Source organism: Diadema setosum, chromosome 9, assembly GCF_964275005.1.
Source record: "Diadema setosum chromosome 9, eeDiaSeto1, whole genome shotgun sequence".
Classification (NCBI taxonomy): Eukaryota; Metazoa; Echinodermata; class Echinoidea; order Diadematoida; family Diadematidae; genus Diadema; species Diadema setosum.
In genome coordinates, this window is record NC_092693.1 from 5,046,201 (window position 1) to 5,061,474 (window position 15,274).

Consider the following 15,274-nt stretch of genomic DNA (forward strand, 5'->3'; position numbering starts at 1 on the left):
TATTTCAATTGGTATTTTTCATTGTACAAAAATATCTAAATGAACCAATTTCTAGTGAAAGTTGCCACCATAGAGTTTGTACAGAGGTTTAGCCATGATATTAATAATTCAAAGTTTAAGTCATGTCAAAATGAATATAACCCATTGAAATGCTAAGAGTTGTGTATAGAATGGCAAGATATTATTTAAAATTCCATAAAAACAAAACAAATTTATCATGATCATCAGACCATAACGAGTCATGCTTCAGTGATCACAGAAAGGTCTGAAATGACCATAATGTGCTCACTGGACCATATCTCTTCACGCATGAACGATCAAAGTTTTTAACTAGTACATATGCAAATCACAGACTATTGATCGGGTGAGCATTTGTTATAAACTATCTGTTCACCACTTGTATGATTTAGTAATTGCATGATGTTATTCAATTTGCCAGAGTGTCCATAATGCAAGGGGGTGGAATAATTCTGCTGCCAACTGTAGATACTACAAGTCTCACCTCCAATATCTGTGAAAGTAGAAGAAGCCCCAGGGGATACGTCCATCTCTCTCACTCATCTTCCTCAGAGTGATGAAGGTCAAGAGGAAGCCACTGCAGGTGCAAATCATTGACATATAAAAATTCTCTGTGCCGTTCAGAGGTTGGTTAGAACAGGCTGAACTGGTTTGCTTGCATTTAACTTTGCTCTGCAGCAACACTGACATGACTACAGGTCATCAATGAGCACATTTGGACCCTCCTAGGAAATGCATTGCAGTTTGTAGGGGAGGCATATTTCATTCTTCTCCTTTGTGACATCGCGATGGCAGAGTCTCCGTCTTTGCTCTATTGATTATATACTTGTGACTGCCAGCATTCATATCATATTCAATGATGACTGCCAGTATTCATATCATATTCACAATCTTGCTCCGTTTAGATATGACATGTGAATTACTGTAGTGCCCACACACTCCATTCTGTGTGGTTTGTTTCATACAACTCAAACTTGATTCCCACTGAATGAAACCGTTACTTCAAAGAGCAAGTTTTCCCAGTGTGTCCTGGTAATTCTAAGAATGGAGCTACTAGATTCCTTCCTTTCTATGCATCAGAGAAATTTGCCCAGAAGCATCCCAACTGTAGCTTGATAAGGGCTTGATGCGATGATTGCCTTGAAATAATACATCAGTGGTCATAGGTGACAGTTTTCATAAATTCAACTGAACAGTATTACTCTGGTCTACGTAAATTGATTTGAAAATATTTTCAGCCCACCATAAAACAGAAGGAAACTTGAAGGCTGCCTCGCTTAAAGATCACAACACACACACAAAAAGAAAAGCCATTGCCATGGCAATGCATTAAGCGATATTAACAAAAAAGGTGTCTGGCACATCTACCTTTGATAGTGGTCACACATTGCCATGGCAATGCATTATGCGATATTAACAAAAAAAGGTGTCTAGCGCATCTACCTTTGATAGCGGTCACACATGCCAAATTTGGGGTCAATTGCTCAAAAAATGAGAGAGTACTGTAAAGTGGAAATTTTCACGGTGTTGAAATTTTTGCGCATTTCGCGCAACCAGAAGCTAGCACGAAAATAAACGCATGCAAATATTTTTGTGTGCCATATGTTTCAGTAGCTAATGTCTTGATTCTGCGGAATTAAAGACATGCGAAATTCTTCTTACCCAGCCAAGCGCGATAAATTAGTCACATGAAAATATCCACTTTTACAGTAGTTCGTTCCACAACATTTTGTAAGATTTTTAAAAAAATTGCCGTTGCCATGGCAACTCATTATGCAATATGAACAAAAAAGGTGTCTGGCACATCTACCTTTGATAGTGGTCACACATTGCCATGGCAATGCATTATGCGATATTAACAAAAAAAGGTGTCTAGCGCATCTACCTTTGATAGCGGTCACACATGCCAAATTTGGGATCAATTGCTACAAAAATGAGAGTAGTTCGATCTACAAGACTTTGCAATGGACCGACCGCCCGCTTCCCGACCCCCCAACCGCTCGCCCCCCTGGCCACCTGACCTCAGAGTGACTCCTATATACCCCCATACACACTATGTGTGGGTGGGGGTATTAAAAAAAAAAAAATGACAGTATACTATTCTGATTCAAGTGTCGTCTCCCCTTGCACTGATCAAATTTGTGGGAAATTATGACAGAATATGAACAAGCTGATAATACTCGTTTTTTGAGGAATGAAGATCTCACCTAAGAAAGAAGAAGCTATCCACAGAGAAGAAAGCGTTGCTTATGACCTGAAAGCCGAAGTTTTGATACCAGCCATAGGCAAATAAAAAGTTGCCTGTGTATAGGACACAAAGGGAGAAAATGAAAAAAAAAAGGGGGAAAACAATAAAAATACATAAAACATACAAAGCCCCAAAACTGAGATCACACTGTTAACTGATATTCCTCCCACCACTTACCTGAGGTTTCCAAGTAGATCTCATTGTAAGGTTTTAATTTTGTTTCTTTATAATGAAATTACATGGCTGGAGATATACCGTCTATATATACGAAAATATTGACCACGATCCCGACATAATGCAACATGCACTCATACCTGTCTCCACTGATTACTGACGGCCCTTAGTACACGATCGCGAATTTCACCACTCGCAAAATCATCGCGAAGTTCTGATTTGCAAAAAATTAGACTGTCTCACTATATGGCTCATACAGGTATAATAGCGTACAGCAACAGATTACTGATTGGTGCATGTAGTAGTGTTTTATTTTCACACTTTTCTTTAGTCCATGGACTTCATTTAAACCATGGTCTATTGTACCTTTTTGAGTTAGGGTTAAAAAGGCTGAACAAAAAAGGGTAAAATGGAGAGATGCTTGTGAATACTGTGTGGCACTGAACTCTGTGATTATGACACGTGTGATAGTTATGTTGATATTTTTTATGACCTTAGTGATCAAAAAATGTTTCAAAAGCAAGTGAAAATCTATTCTGGAAGGATATTACATTCCATTCCACCTACAGATGGTAGAATGCTCTTGTTTTTTTGTTACATTCTGCATTCGTATTGAACATTTCCATTTCAGTAGGGGCCATTTTGTTCGTTTCAACTTCCAACTTGTATTTCAAACTGTACCACATGTTACACAACTTTTAATACAAGTGCAGATTCAATCTTGGTATAAAATTGATATTCATGTTGGTCAACATTTTGTTTTATGCCGTGTTGCCTTGGCTTTTATGGGTCCGTGGAGCAAGAAGTTCAGTGGCAAAGATAAACAGCCTTCTTGCTGACTGACCTGTGATCTCCATCTCCATAGCGAAGAAAAAGGTGTGGCCAAGGATTACCCAGGCCATGCTGAGCACGCGGATTCCGTTCAGACAGGCGATGCTGCGGTCCGACCCTTTGGTGCTCATCAACTTTGCCAGGTTGCGGTTGAAGGCGAACCCGAGGAGGAACTGCTCCCACTTGGCTGCACGGAGGACAAAGTGATGTAGTCATCCATTACAGCACCCGTAACTCTAACCATCTTTAAACAACACCTAAAACGAATGTAGCTTTCCCATTGGTTGATTGCCCATCACGTGACATTTAGTTAAAAGTTCCATCGCACGCTGTGACTGTCAGCCATGCAATTTTTTGCTCGCATCGCACGCTGGGGCTGTCAGCCATGCTTGTGTGAGCAAGAATGGATAGCGCATGGCTGATGTCACCAATTTCCATTGACGCCTGTGTTGAACTCACGTTTAACTCGAAATTTTTTGTGCCAATACACGGCTCTGATGTCACAATAAACAATTATTATTTGCCGCCCACACTAAACAATTACAAGTGCGCTTACAAGTGCGTATTTGGCCCTCAGTTTTGTAAACAACTTCAACTGATCAGTTTCATGAATGTACGTGTGCACGGCCGACTGTGACTTGCTACTCAGTCGCCTTTCAAGGAAATGGTTGCCATTTCTATGCTAAGTTCAAGGATCAGACAACATTTGTTGATGTCCAAGATGTTGTACGTATGTGTTTACTAGTGCAATGGAACAAGATTTTGCACACGGTGAAAGATGAGGCACACTATTCAACTTGGCGTCGCTTCAGTGAATAGAGCACTTCAATCTTTCACCTCATGCGAAATCTTGAACCATTGCACTCTTGACCATTCACTATATGTATACTGATGTATGGAAACTGTCACTGTTGCTACACACAACTTGTGGTTATCTTAAAATTACTGACTGCAATAACGAGTCTAAATCAAGCCTAACAACAATGATCGCACCCCACTTTGTGTTGAAGGCACCCTTTGCATTTGTTTATGTGGCATTTCTCTTTATTTTGTTGAAAAAGAGAACTTTAAACAAAATCTCTTGTTGTAATATCAAAGGACAAATCATATCATCTCATTAATCATACGGCACTCACGTAACAAAATACACCTGCATAACATCATGTGCCCTAGTTTTAGTTTTAGAGTGAAAGCCCATTCACACTACTAGCATGAGGGTATTGTAAAAACCATTTGGTGGAAAGAGTTGCATTGCGATATGTAATTGACCACTCTTTCATCATATGACAAGGAACAAAACCATAATTTGAAGGTATGAATGTTTTCTTCCCAAATAAATTGCAGATTGAAACAATGCATTTAGAATTTCTCTAGCTCTGACACGGAGTCAGACATGTGAGAGAAGTTTCAGTTTCAGCAGAAATAGGAAGAGTGGTGGTGGTGGTGGTGGTAATTATCCACAGTCAGATTGAACTTGATACCGAGTTCTCTACAGCTTTGCAGTGTCATGATGACCACGTTTAGAATATCAGTTTCCTGTGGCTTTCAAGGTGTCATAACGGTGTCTCTGCATTGATTTGTTTTGAGTATATAGTGGACTCCCATTATAACTAAGTGCTCGAGACCAGCATTTTTCTTTTGTTATATCGAAATTTCATCATAACCCAAGAAATTAACACTAGAAAAACATAGAGCTGATAATGTTGGAGCCTAAATTTTTGCTTTGTTGTAACCAGAATTCTGTTATAACCTTGTTCATTAGAGCGGGAGTGCACTGTATCTAGAAATGTAGAACTTGGCTCCATGGAGATATTCAATTCAAGTGTAATTGATCCAACTCAAGGAGACACAGTTTCACAATCATGAAAACTCCAGCGACTGTCTTCAGTTTCCCCTTGCCTTAATGGGCACCAAATATGAATCTTAAAGGGGATGGCTGGTAACTCAACAATGGGAATCAGTGGGAATGCTGGGGGATGATTGTTCAAATCCTTGTGGGATTCATTTAAGAGTACATTATATATATCTATTGTTGTGTGAAAATTATTTGCTTCAGAATGGTCTCATATTCAAGTAATGTGCAGTTTAATGTTTCCAGGTTAGCATGCCGGTACAGTGACGGGGCGTTAAACTGCACATTACTTGAATATGAGACCGTTCTGAAGCAAATAATTTTCACACAACAATAAATACATAATGTACTCTTAAATGAATCTCACATGGATTGGAACAATCATCCCCCAGCATTCCCACTGATCAGTTACTAGCCATCCCCTTTAAAACAAAACTCTTTGGGACAGGCATCTATGGTGAAGACATTGGAGCACTGAAAGTGCAATCCCATAGCACGTTCAAGTTGCCTAGAGTACAAGGCCAGAGCACAATCAAACAGATAATTTCACATGAATAAGCCACAATCCTATTGGTATAGCAGACACAATGGCATCACTTTCTATGGCATGGGAAAAATGGATGAGAATAAATGGCATATCACTTCTTCTACAGAAATAATACACATGTATCAAGGATAATAACCTCCTTTCAACTGAGAATGCCTCATTACGAGATGACAGTGGAGATTCCTTAGAGGCGGAAACTGCAATTAGCGAATCGTTACATGTAATACAATACTCTGCTGGTGATTTTCTTTGAAGTAGAGACTAAGATTTATGAGCCTATCACTCAACCTGATTACGGCTATCCAATTCAGAAGAATAGTAGGGCAAGAATGAGTTATCTGCACACCAAAGCTAACTTTCATGGTCATAAAAGATAGTGTTGACATAAGACATTTTTCATGTGTATTGCACATGTACCCAGTAAGTGACTTCTTTTATTTTCATTATTTGTTTTTCTATTTATTCATTCATCTTCTTCTCATTATCATTATCATAATTATGAACATTATTATCTTTATTTAATTTATTTGATCATTTTTATTTATTCATTATTAGTATTATTTTGCCATTATTTTTATTTTTTTCTTTTGCAGAGCTACCAAGATTAAAAGGCAACAGTCAGGGAGATTCATGGAATTTGAATCAGAAATCCTTGAGATATTTATCAAATGCACACAGCCAGGTGGAAATATTTTTTTTTTAGCATTTACACAATCAGCAAGATTCTTTCAAGTGATGTGCTTTCAAACCAGTTAGTGCTTGATAGTGCATTTACAGAGAGTCTCCGGTCAAATCAGAGAGATTTGTCAACCCGGCAGACACATACAAACTGCAGCTCTCTGACATCTGAGAAATGACAACTGTACAGGAGTTGTCGTCGCTAACAGACTGTCATAGTCTCATCAAAGCCACATTGTCACTGACACCATGAACCTTTGGAAGGCAATGGTTTCTGATGCAGTGTAATTCATAGGTAGGAGATAGTTTGGGCATGGTCATGTGGTATGTGCACAGCACTTTCAATGAGAAGGTCTAGGGTTCAACCCCTGCCTTGACACTTGTGTGTGTGCTGGACCAGGGCAAATATTGCCCACATTGCTTCTCTCTAGGTAGGGTGCGAATGATAACCAAGTAAGGAAAAAAAAGACCTTTTTGTGGGAGGATCTAGTAAGTATGTATCAGTCAGTTATTGATATTCTGCTTGGAAAGTTTCCATGGCAGTGGAGTGGAGGGATTGTACTCTGGGACTGACTCCAGCAACAAAGGTGGCACTAATTTGTCAGACACCCTGAGCGCCATGATGTCGTAGTAGGGAAGGTGCAAACTTAAATCAATACTACCTGGTTTTGGTGGTATGGGAGCTGATATGAGGGTCACATTATCTGCGCTGGACTCTGGCTCTTTGTCGTCCAGTGGAGCCTCGGCCACTCCATTCCTCTCCCTGTTAATAGACGTCACACTGGTGCTGACCAAAGGCCTGGTGCTCTTCTTTTTGTTGTAGCGCACCACCAAGTCGTACAGCGCTCCCAGCAGCATGAGGGCAAAAATGAAGCTAAACAAAAATCTGTATGACGAACAAAAACAGGGACAAATGGGAACAGAGATCATTTTGGGTAGACTTTGTGTGCATTCATGCCAAGATCGCTGAGCAACAATTCTGCTAGATCAATAGTCCCGTGTATCATTGTAACGATGATAACTTGCTGAAACTATTATGATAATTTCCTACAGTTTTGCTGCAATTTTTGACATTCCATAGGTCTACATACAACTAGAAAAATAGGACTCTTTCATATAAGAACTAGAACCTAATAGCTGGATAGAATTTCATTTGGAAGAACCTCAAACTTTTGTGGCTATAAAGCATTTTACATAGAGAGAGAAACCACTGTAAAACAATTTTCGCGGCATGAAATTTTCGCGAATTGGAGCTGACGGCCTTTTCGTGGCATGAAAATTTCACGAGTTGCCTCCAACATTCAATGTGTATAGTGTAGACAAGAACTTTCACATGCATTTTAATCTTGGCTCTCGCGAAATTCACGAAATTAAAATGCACAGGAACATTCCTCGTTTTGCAGTTTTCGGTTTCTAGTCAAAGGTGATCACGGCCAACCCTTATCACAGGTACTTACATTGTTCCAATAAAGCCAGCACTGAATGGCTTGTGACTTTTCTCAGTGCAAATGACTGCGGACTCATTGCTTGATGGTTTCACAGGTATGCCAGCACCGTCTGTATGAACAAGATCAAATAAGACTTGATCATTCTTTCTCTGCATATACTGAATCCACAGCTTCATACCGGAACAGCTTCTACAATTTTTTTTTTTAAACAGTTGCATTTAATTTCAAGAAGCATTATACTGTGGGCGTGGTGTTAGACCTGCATAACATTTAAAAAAAACTAGAAATGTCGCTGTGGCGACTGATGCCTCCGCCATAATGCATGATTCTGCCAATAGGTGTATAGTACAATGTCTTCACAATGTGTGATGACAGTTTCACATAACTGGCAAAATATTGAAATAACAGGTTTGTCAGAAATATCTTGAATGTTCACTTTCCACGAACTGGGTTTGCTATAATTGTCTATTAAAGAGTGCAGGTACACATATTTGGGAAATTTTTACTTGACTTCTGACCGACCTTATTATAAGTTTATGCATTGAGTATAATTTTCAAGGTATGAAGAAAGAGTGTAATTACAGTACAAAATATATCTTTTTTTTTTCATTTAAACCTGACCTTTGACCCTTAACCTTTGACCTTTGACCTTCTGGCTGGAAATTTCCAAGAGAATCTCCATTAAGTAATACATGTACATATACATGTATTAAATTTTAAAACTAATAATGCAATCATTGCATATCCTAGTATATGAGGGAAATAGTAACATTTTGAGGAGTTGACCTTGACCTTTGACCCCCTGACTATTGACCCATAACCCCTAAATTCCCTAGATAATCCCTGCTAGTCAGTACATGCATATGTACCAAGTTCCATGAAGATACATTGAACCATTTGCGAGAAAAGTGATATTGCAACATTTTCACCTAACCTTTGACTTTTTGACCTTTGACCTTATGACATGAAACTCTCTCTGGAGAATCCTTACGCAGTAGTACATGTCTACACTAAGTTTCAAGAAAATAACTGCGGGCATTGCATAGATATGGGGGAAATAGCAACATTTTTAGCATTTGACCTTGACCATTTGACCTTTGACCTCTTGTCAATGTCACTAGAATCTACTCAACTAATTGTCCCATCATACATCATCCTTGGACCAAGTTTGGTGAAAGCTGCTTCATTCAGTTTTGAGTTATCACATAAACAGATAAATTTTAGGATTTGACCTTGATCTTTGACCTTTGACCTCTGTCCGATTTCACTGAGAAACTAATCAAGTAATTGTCCCATCATACATCATCCTCCAACAAAGTTTGGTGAAATTTGCTCCGTACAGTCTTGAGTTATCGCGTAAACAGATACAATTTCATGATTTGACCTTGACCTTTGACCTTTAGCCGATTTTACCCAAAATCTTATCAAATCGTTGCCCCATCATACTTCATACTTGGACCAAGTTTGGTAAAATTCCAGTAAATATTACTCAAGTTATCGCGTAAACGAAAGCGGACGGACGTACGTACGGACGGACGGACAACCCGAAAACATAATGCCTCCGGCACCACTTCGTGGAGGAGGCATAAAAAGCTCAAAAGAATTGAATTACAAACATCAATCACATCAACATGTCACTTATTTTCTTTGTCCTATTTTTGTTGTCCTTCTGGAAAAAACAAAAGAACAAACAATTGAAATGTGATGTCAAATGGGCAGGTGAAGTGACCATAAATCCATGGCCACCTTCAAAGTTCTGACCTATCAATATGATGGGCATTGTTGTACTTCACTTTAGATCGAGATACTGTTAATCCTCCAAATTTGGGAAATTCCTCTCTTTAACTTGTACAAAACACTCCATCCACACATCATCATGGATCATGGCCCATTACACTAGGAACCCATACGTAGCTCCTTTTTTTTCTTTTTTTTTTTTCAAAACATAACAGATAATATACAGTGGCTTATCACTACAGAAAACTCACACATTTCTCTATTCAAATGTATATCTCATCGATTGTCAAACTTCAATCGTACCGTACTGACATTTTCACTTCCATGACAATGAAATTCTACGGTACACACAAGTAAATCAGAGAGCAGAACGCAACAAGCCCAGAAGGACAGGTGTGGTGATTTTACAATCTACAGTAACATACTCTCGGTTGCTAACCTTTGCAGAAACAAAAACAAACAAACAAACAAACAAACAAACAAAACAACAACATGCTGATGCAGAGTTGGAATATATTTTGAGGGCAAAAGTTATATATATATATTTTTTTTAAAGGAAAACTTGCTTATGACAAGCGTGCTTTATCTATTTTTGGAAAAGATTTCCTTTTCCCTACCATGTATAAAATTTTTTTCTCATTTTCATGAGAACAAAAACAAGCACAATAAATACTATATGAACATAATAATCAGTAGCTTTGCATACTAGATCTTACCTAGTAAAGTGTTCAGGTAGGTCTGGACATCACTTTGTGAACACTGCTCAGGTACACACACTCCCAAGGTCAGAGTTAGATTCACTGGCTGTTGATGAACAGAAAGAAGAAGAGTACTTTACAATTCATAATCTCTTGAATATGCAATCAATTTTACACAGTCCCTGTTTATTTGTGTCTCCCCCCCCCCCCCCCCACCACCACCACCATATTAAGCCCTCCTCCCCAAGATTAAATTGACTGAATGGAAATTTCGAAGGATAGTGAAATAGTCTCCTCACAGATAAGCCAAAGCATACATTTCAAGCACACTACTTCATGCACCACTGTCTACTGTAAATGCAATATAGTTTTTCTTTTTGTGGATTTTACGAGTCAAGTGCTATTTGTGAATTTTAAAAAACACATTAAAATAATATCTCTGATCCTGGCATGAATGTGACATGCGCACATACATTTCTCTGTTCAGTACTGTGCCCCACGATCACAAATTTAACCACTCGTGAAATTGTCAGGAAGTCCTGACTAGCAAAGAATTAGACTCGCTAAATATTTGGCATATACAGTATGTTTCCAGTTAACTAAAGACAGGAGGGGAAACCATTCATACAGAAGTTAACAAACAAAGTAAGGATGTTTAGATGGAGGGGAAAAAAAAAACCCCAACTACTCTGAGTAGTAGACTCCGCTTATTTATAGCGTCATGAAATAAACAGACTGATTTCCAAACACGTTCACCATTTATGAATGTCTCTATATAACAAACGAAGCTTCTCCCGACAACCGAAAAAACTTGCCTGAGGCTTGCTCGAGGCTTGCCTTACATTTACTTAATGTACTCAATGTACAGTGTACAGATGCATGTCATATCAACTCCTTGTTCTCACCAAAGAGAGGGCACTCAGGTCGCCTGTGAAAATGGTGGCACAGTATCTGTAGGAGGGGATACCCTGACACTCGTCATAGTGGCCGAGCCATCGCCAGTTCATTTCTAGGAAACCCGCCTGTGGTTTTCCATAGGAATCAAACACTGTTGAAAGAAGAGAGTGCAGAGCTATCATTGCAAGATTTTCAGTTACGCAGGCAGTAGTAGAGAAGAATGGAAAATTGCATGGAATTTTACAAGAATACATGGTATCAGGCATGAGACTACCTGATAATTGAACAAACCTAATTTAGACAGCAAAGTTAATATACAGTGCTTATCAAAAGAGGTAATCCAAATTTGGAGGGCTGCTGTTTCATAATGGTCAATTATGAAAAGCACAATGTTGGTTGTGAGGAAAGAAGAACTCTTCTTCTTTCCATTGATACCTGATTATGTTGACAAATGCCGTGCATGACTGACCACATGAACTTTAAAGACAACAATGACAAACTGTACTTTTTCCACGTTTGAGTGTTACCATGAAGGAAAATGAATGTTTCACTGAATAAATGAGATCTGTCAATGAAGGCAGCCAAATATTTAGGCCAGCCTTTATGAATGCAGGTTTGTGTTTAGGGTTTGTGTTAAGGGTTTCTTCTAACATGCTATGGTCCATATCCTTTAACATGGCCACCAGTCTGATAACTTTGTCACTCTCACAAATATCAACCCAAAAGTCCATTTTCTCTGTTCATATTCAACACATAGCTCACAGCAACAAACCACGTTTTGAACATAAAGAGAAAAATATGGATAATGGGTAAGCCTTTTTTTTTTTTTTGAGTGACCATGTTATCAACAATGTGGCCATGTTGAAGGTAATGGACCATAAAAGGTTAGAAGAAACACAAACCCTGCAGTTGTGCAGGCTGGCCTGATAATTTGATCACTTTCAAAGATGTCACCCATTCACCGAGACATTCACTGTTCCTTCACGGTAACACTCAAACTTGAAACAAGTGCAATTTGTCACTGTTGTCTTTAAAGTTCATGTGCTCAGTCATATATGACATTTATCAATATTATTAGGTATCAACGGAAAGAGGAAGAGTTTTTCTTTCCTCACAACCACCATTGCACTCTCCATTGCTGCAAGTTATGAAATAGTAGCCCTCTGAAAGTTGAATTAATGTATCAAAAAGTATCAAAAATGTATCAAAAAGTTTATACTCACACATCACATAAAACTGAAATAAGGTAAAATCCAGGAAGCAAGTTATTATCAATATATTGTACCCACAGAGTTTGAGTATTCCACTTCTTGTACAAGTTAACTTTAGTTCACAGAGTCAAATAAACTCAGGAGAGATAAAGAAAGATAGAGAGAAAATGGTAGGAATTTTATCAAAGCATATTTGAACTATATCAACAGAATTTTTGTGTCTTTTATCATAATGATAAACTGGTCACTTATTGACAAGCACATATCTATTTTCTTTATTTTCTCTTTTTTAGTGAAAGTTAAGTAAATTCATTGTATTTTTTGCAGCACTTTTTTGTTACGATGGAATATATTTAAGCACCCGTGACATTAAAAAGAGTATTAAAGGGGTTGTAGTAACCAACCCATTAAAAAAGAAGAAGAAGAAGACATGTCATCTTAATCATCCCTGATGCAATCTGACAGAAGGTCAGTCAGGTCAAGACATCAAAGTCCCATCTAATTTGCATACATCTTGAGCAATACTGATGCCTTGTGAATGACACTATAAGATTTGTTACTTTGTGTCCAATTCTGATGAAAACATCTACTGATCTATTCATTTGAGTTTTGCATAGTAATCATCGTCAATTTGGACATGAGCAGCATTTCTTTTCAAGTGAGTGGTATCACAAAGTTTGCACTGATACAGGGGCGGATCTAGCTTTTTATAAAGGAGGGGGTTGGGGGTGGTATGCAAGGGAGCGTAGCGACCGAGCCCGAGCGAGCGGAGCGAGCGAGGGGGGGGGGGGGGGGGCGGGAGGGTGATAGGGGGGACACCCCCATCCCAAAGTAGGGAGAATTTTTGAAAATCTGTGTGTGAAAATGGCGTTTTCTTGCATCTAAAACACCACTATTTTTGGTATAGAGGTCATTGCCATAAATAGAAAAAGATAAAATTACAAGTTAAAAAAAAAATAAGATTTTAAAAAAAATGGTCCCCGGATTTTTTTTTTTTTTTTTTTTTTTTTGGGGGGGGGGGGGGGTTTGCAACCCCCCCCCCCCCCTCTACATCCGCTTCTGTGATAACAATTCAGGCAAACACCAGTGCATAAATTAAAGTATTAGTATACTACATCATGAAAAGTTGACACTGTTGATTGAATAAACACTGATTATTTAAATGACCTCCAACCCCCAGTGATGTTTAAATGTGATATATTACCCTCCTCGGGGAGCAAGAGGGCAAATTTCCTGCCATCACATATCAAGGCAGATCCTTGCCTTTTGAACGCAACTGCAACTAATCTGTAGTCATTTTAGTACTTGGTTTCTTATATTTTTATATTCAAATGAATAATTCATCTCTTAGCATGACATGCTTCAAAAAAGGAAAAGATATTTTAAAAAGGAATGTCCTATACCATATTCCTTCAGCTTTGCTGGACTATGGAACAGCAGGTAGTCTATAGCATCACTGCAGGCTTTGGACACGTTATTGAGAGACTTGGCTGCAGTCCGAACTTGACCTTGGGCTACAACCTGCTTGATGACGTCCGGAGTGATGGCTTGGCTGCATGGAACCAACATGACCACCACAAGGAGGATGAGCAGGGACACCTGTATCCCGTGTTTTTCTGGCTGCGCTGAAGTCATCTGAAAGACAAGTGTATGGATGAGCATAGCTATACAATTTAACAGGAGGTTCATCTCCAGGACTGTCTAATCTCTGCATTCCCGAAAAATACACTTATGCACAGCAACTATATACAGGTTATATATCAATAAAAAAGCTTCAATAAAAGCTGGCTCTCATAAATGGAGTGTTTACATCAAATTTTACACAGTGTACCCATGCAAATCTGCCATTTGTTTTGCATGCAACGGTGGACCTGGCCATGTTCCATTCACACTGCTTTTAACTTGAATACAGTCATGATTAAACAATGCAATTCAGGTGAATTTTTATCCAGTGCTTCTCCTATAAACACTGGATGCATCAGGGCCCAGTTTTGCACTTCTGGTCAGTCTTGCATGATTCACAGCTTGGCATCAACTCTTCCCTACAGTAGTGATCTTTCACTTGGTCTACTCGCATTTTGTCTTATAGCCATTTAGTCTCGACCCACATGGTCTAATCCTGTTTCGCCTACAACCAGTTCGTCAAATGACCATTTCATCTAATTGCCACTTTCTTAGGCAGTTGGTCTACTTCCAGATGAGCTATGCCCATTTCATCTAATACCCACAGTTTCTTCGACAAAATGGGGAAAAAAATCCAAGGAGACAAAATTGCAATTAGACCATCTGGTCATTAGACAAAACGATAATTAGCCAAACTGGGCATTAGGCCAAGTGAGAATTGGACCAGACAGGCATTGGACAAAATTGATAGAAGACCAAATGTGTTTAGCTATAGTGGTGTTAGACGAACTGGGAAGTAGACCATCTGATATCAAAGCAAGTGGCAATAAACCCCCTACAGTGTATAAATGCACTAGCTTGCAAGCACCAACAAAACATACTTGTATATAGGCACGCACAAGGATTATCTGTTTTTGGATCATGATGCAAGAGGTAATTCTTTAAAATTCCTGCAGCCTCTACACACACACTGCACAATGCCTATCATTGCAAAGGATTTCTTTAAACGATAATAACAATAATGAGATGGATTGATTTTCTCGTAATGATGTCAGTTGTGCACTCATTTTCAGGTCTGTGTGGACAGGTCCATAGTTCTATGTCTACAAAACACAGCCTGGAACCGCCCACTGGCAACCTACATGTATTTACATTGAACACCTTGATAAGCTCAGTCTGCAATTACAAAATCACTATGAGCATATTGACCTCTTTCTTTTTTTCTTTCTTTTTTTTTCTTTCTTTCTCCCTCTTTGAATTGTCATTCTCAATATTCGTGTCCTGTAAAATCTGCTCTTTTCCTCATCACTCT

The 15,274-nt window shown here is 38.7% G+C and overlaps 1 protein-coding gene across 1 annotated transcript in view; it reads right to left on the bottom strand.

Annotated features, from left to right (window-relative positions):
- LOC140232767 (O-acyltransferase like protein-like) overlaps positions 1–15,274 on the bottom strand; it is a 62,675-nt gene that overhangs the window by 9,062 nt on the left and 38,339 nt on the right. Inside the window, exons 4-11 of the mRNA XM_072312881.1 lie at positions 13,743–13,974; positions 11,137–11,279; positions 10,250–10,337; positions 7,806–7,905; positions 7,011–7,234; positions 3,285–3,458; positions 2,226–2,319; positions 503–595 (exon numbers count right to left, since the gene is read on the bottom strand). Of these exons, the coding sequence (XP_072168982.1) occupies positions 503–595; positions 2,226–2,319; positions 3,285–3,458; positions 7,011–7,234; positions 7,806–7,905; positions 10,250–10,337; positions 11,137–11,279; positions 13,743–13,974 (1,148 nt within the window). The remainder of the gene's footprint in view (positions 1–502; positions 596–2,225; positions 2,320–3,284; positions 3,459–7,010; positions 7,235–7,805; positions 7,906–10,249; positions 10,338–11,136; positions 11,280–13,742; positions 13,975–15,274) is intronic.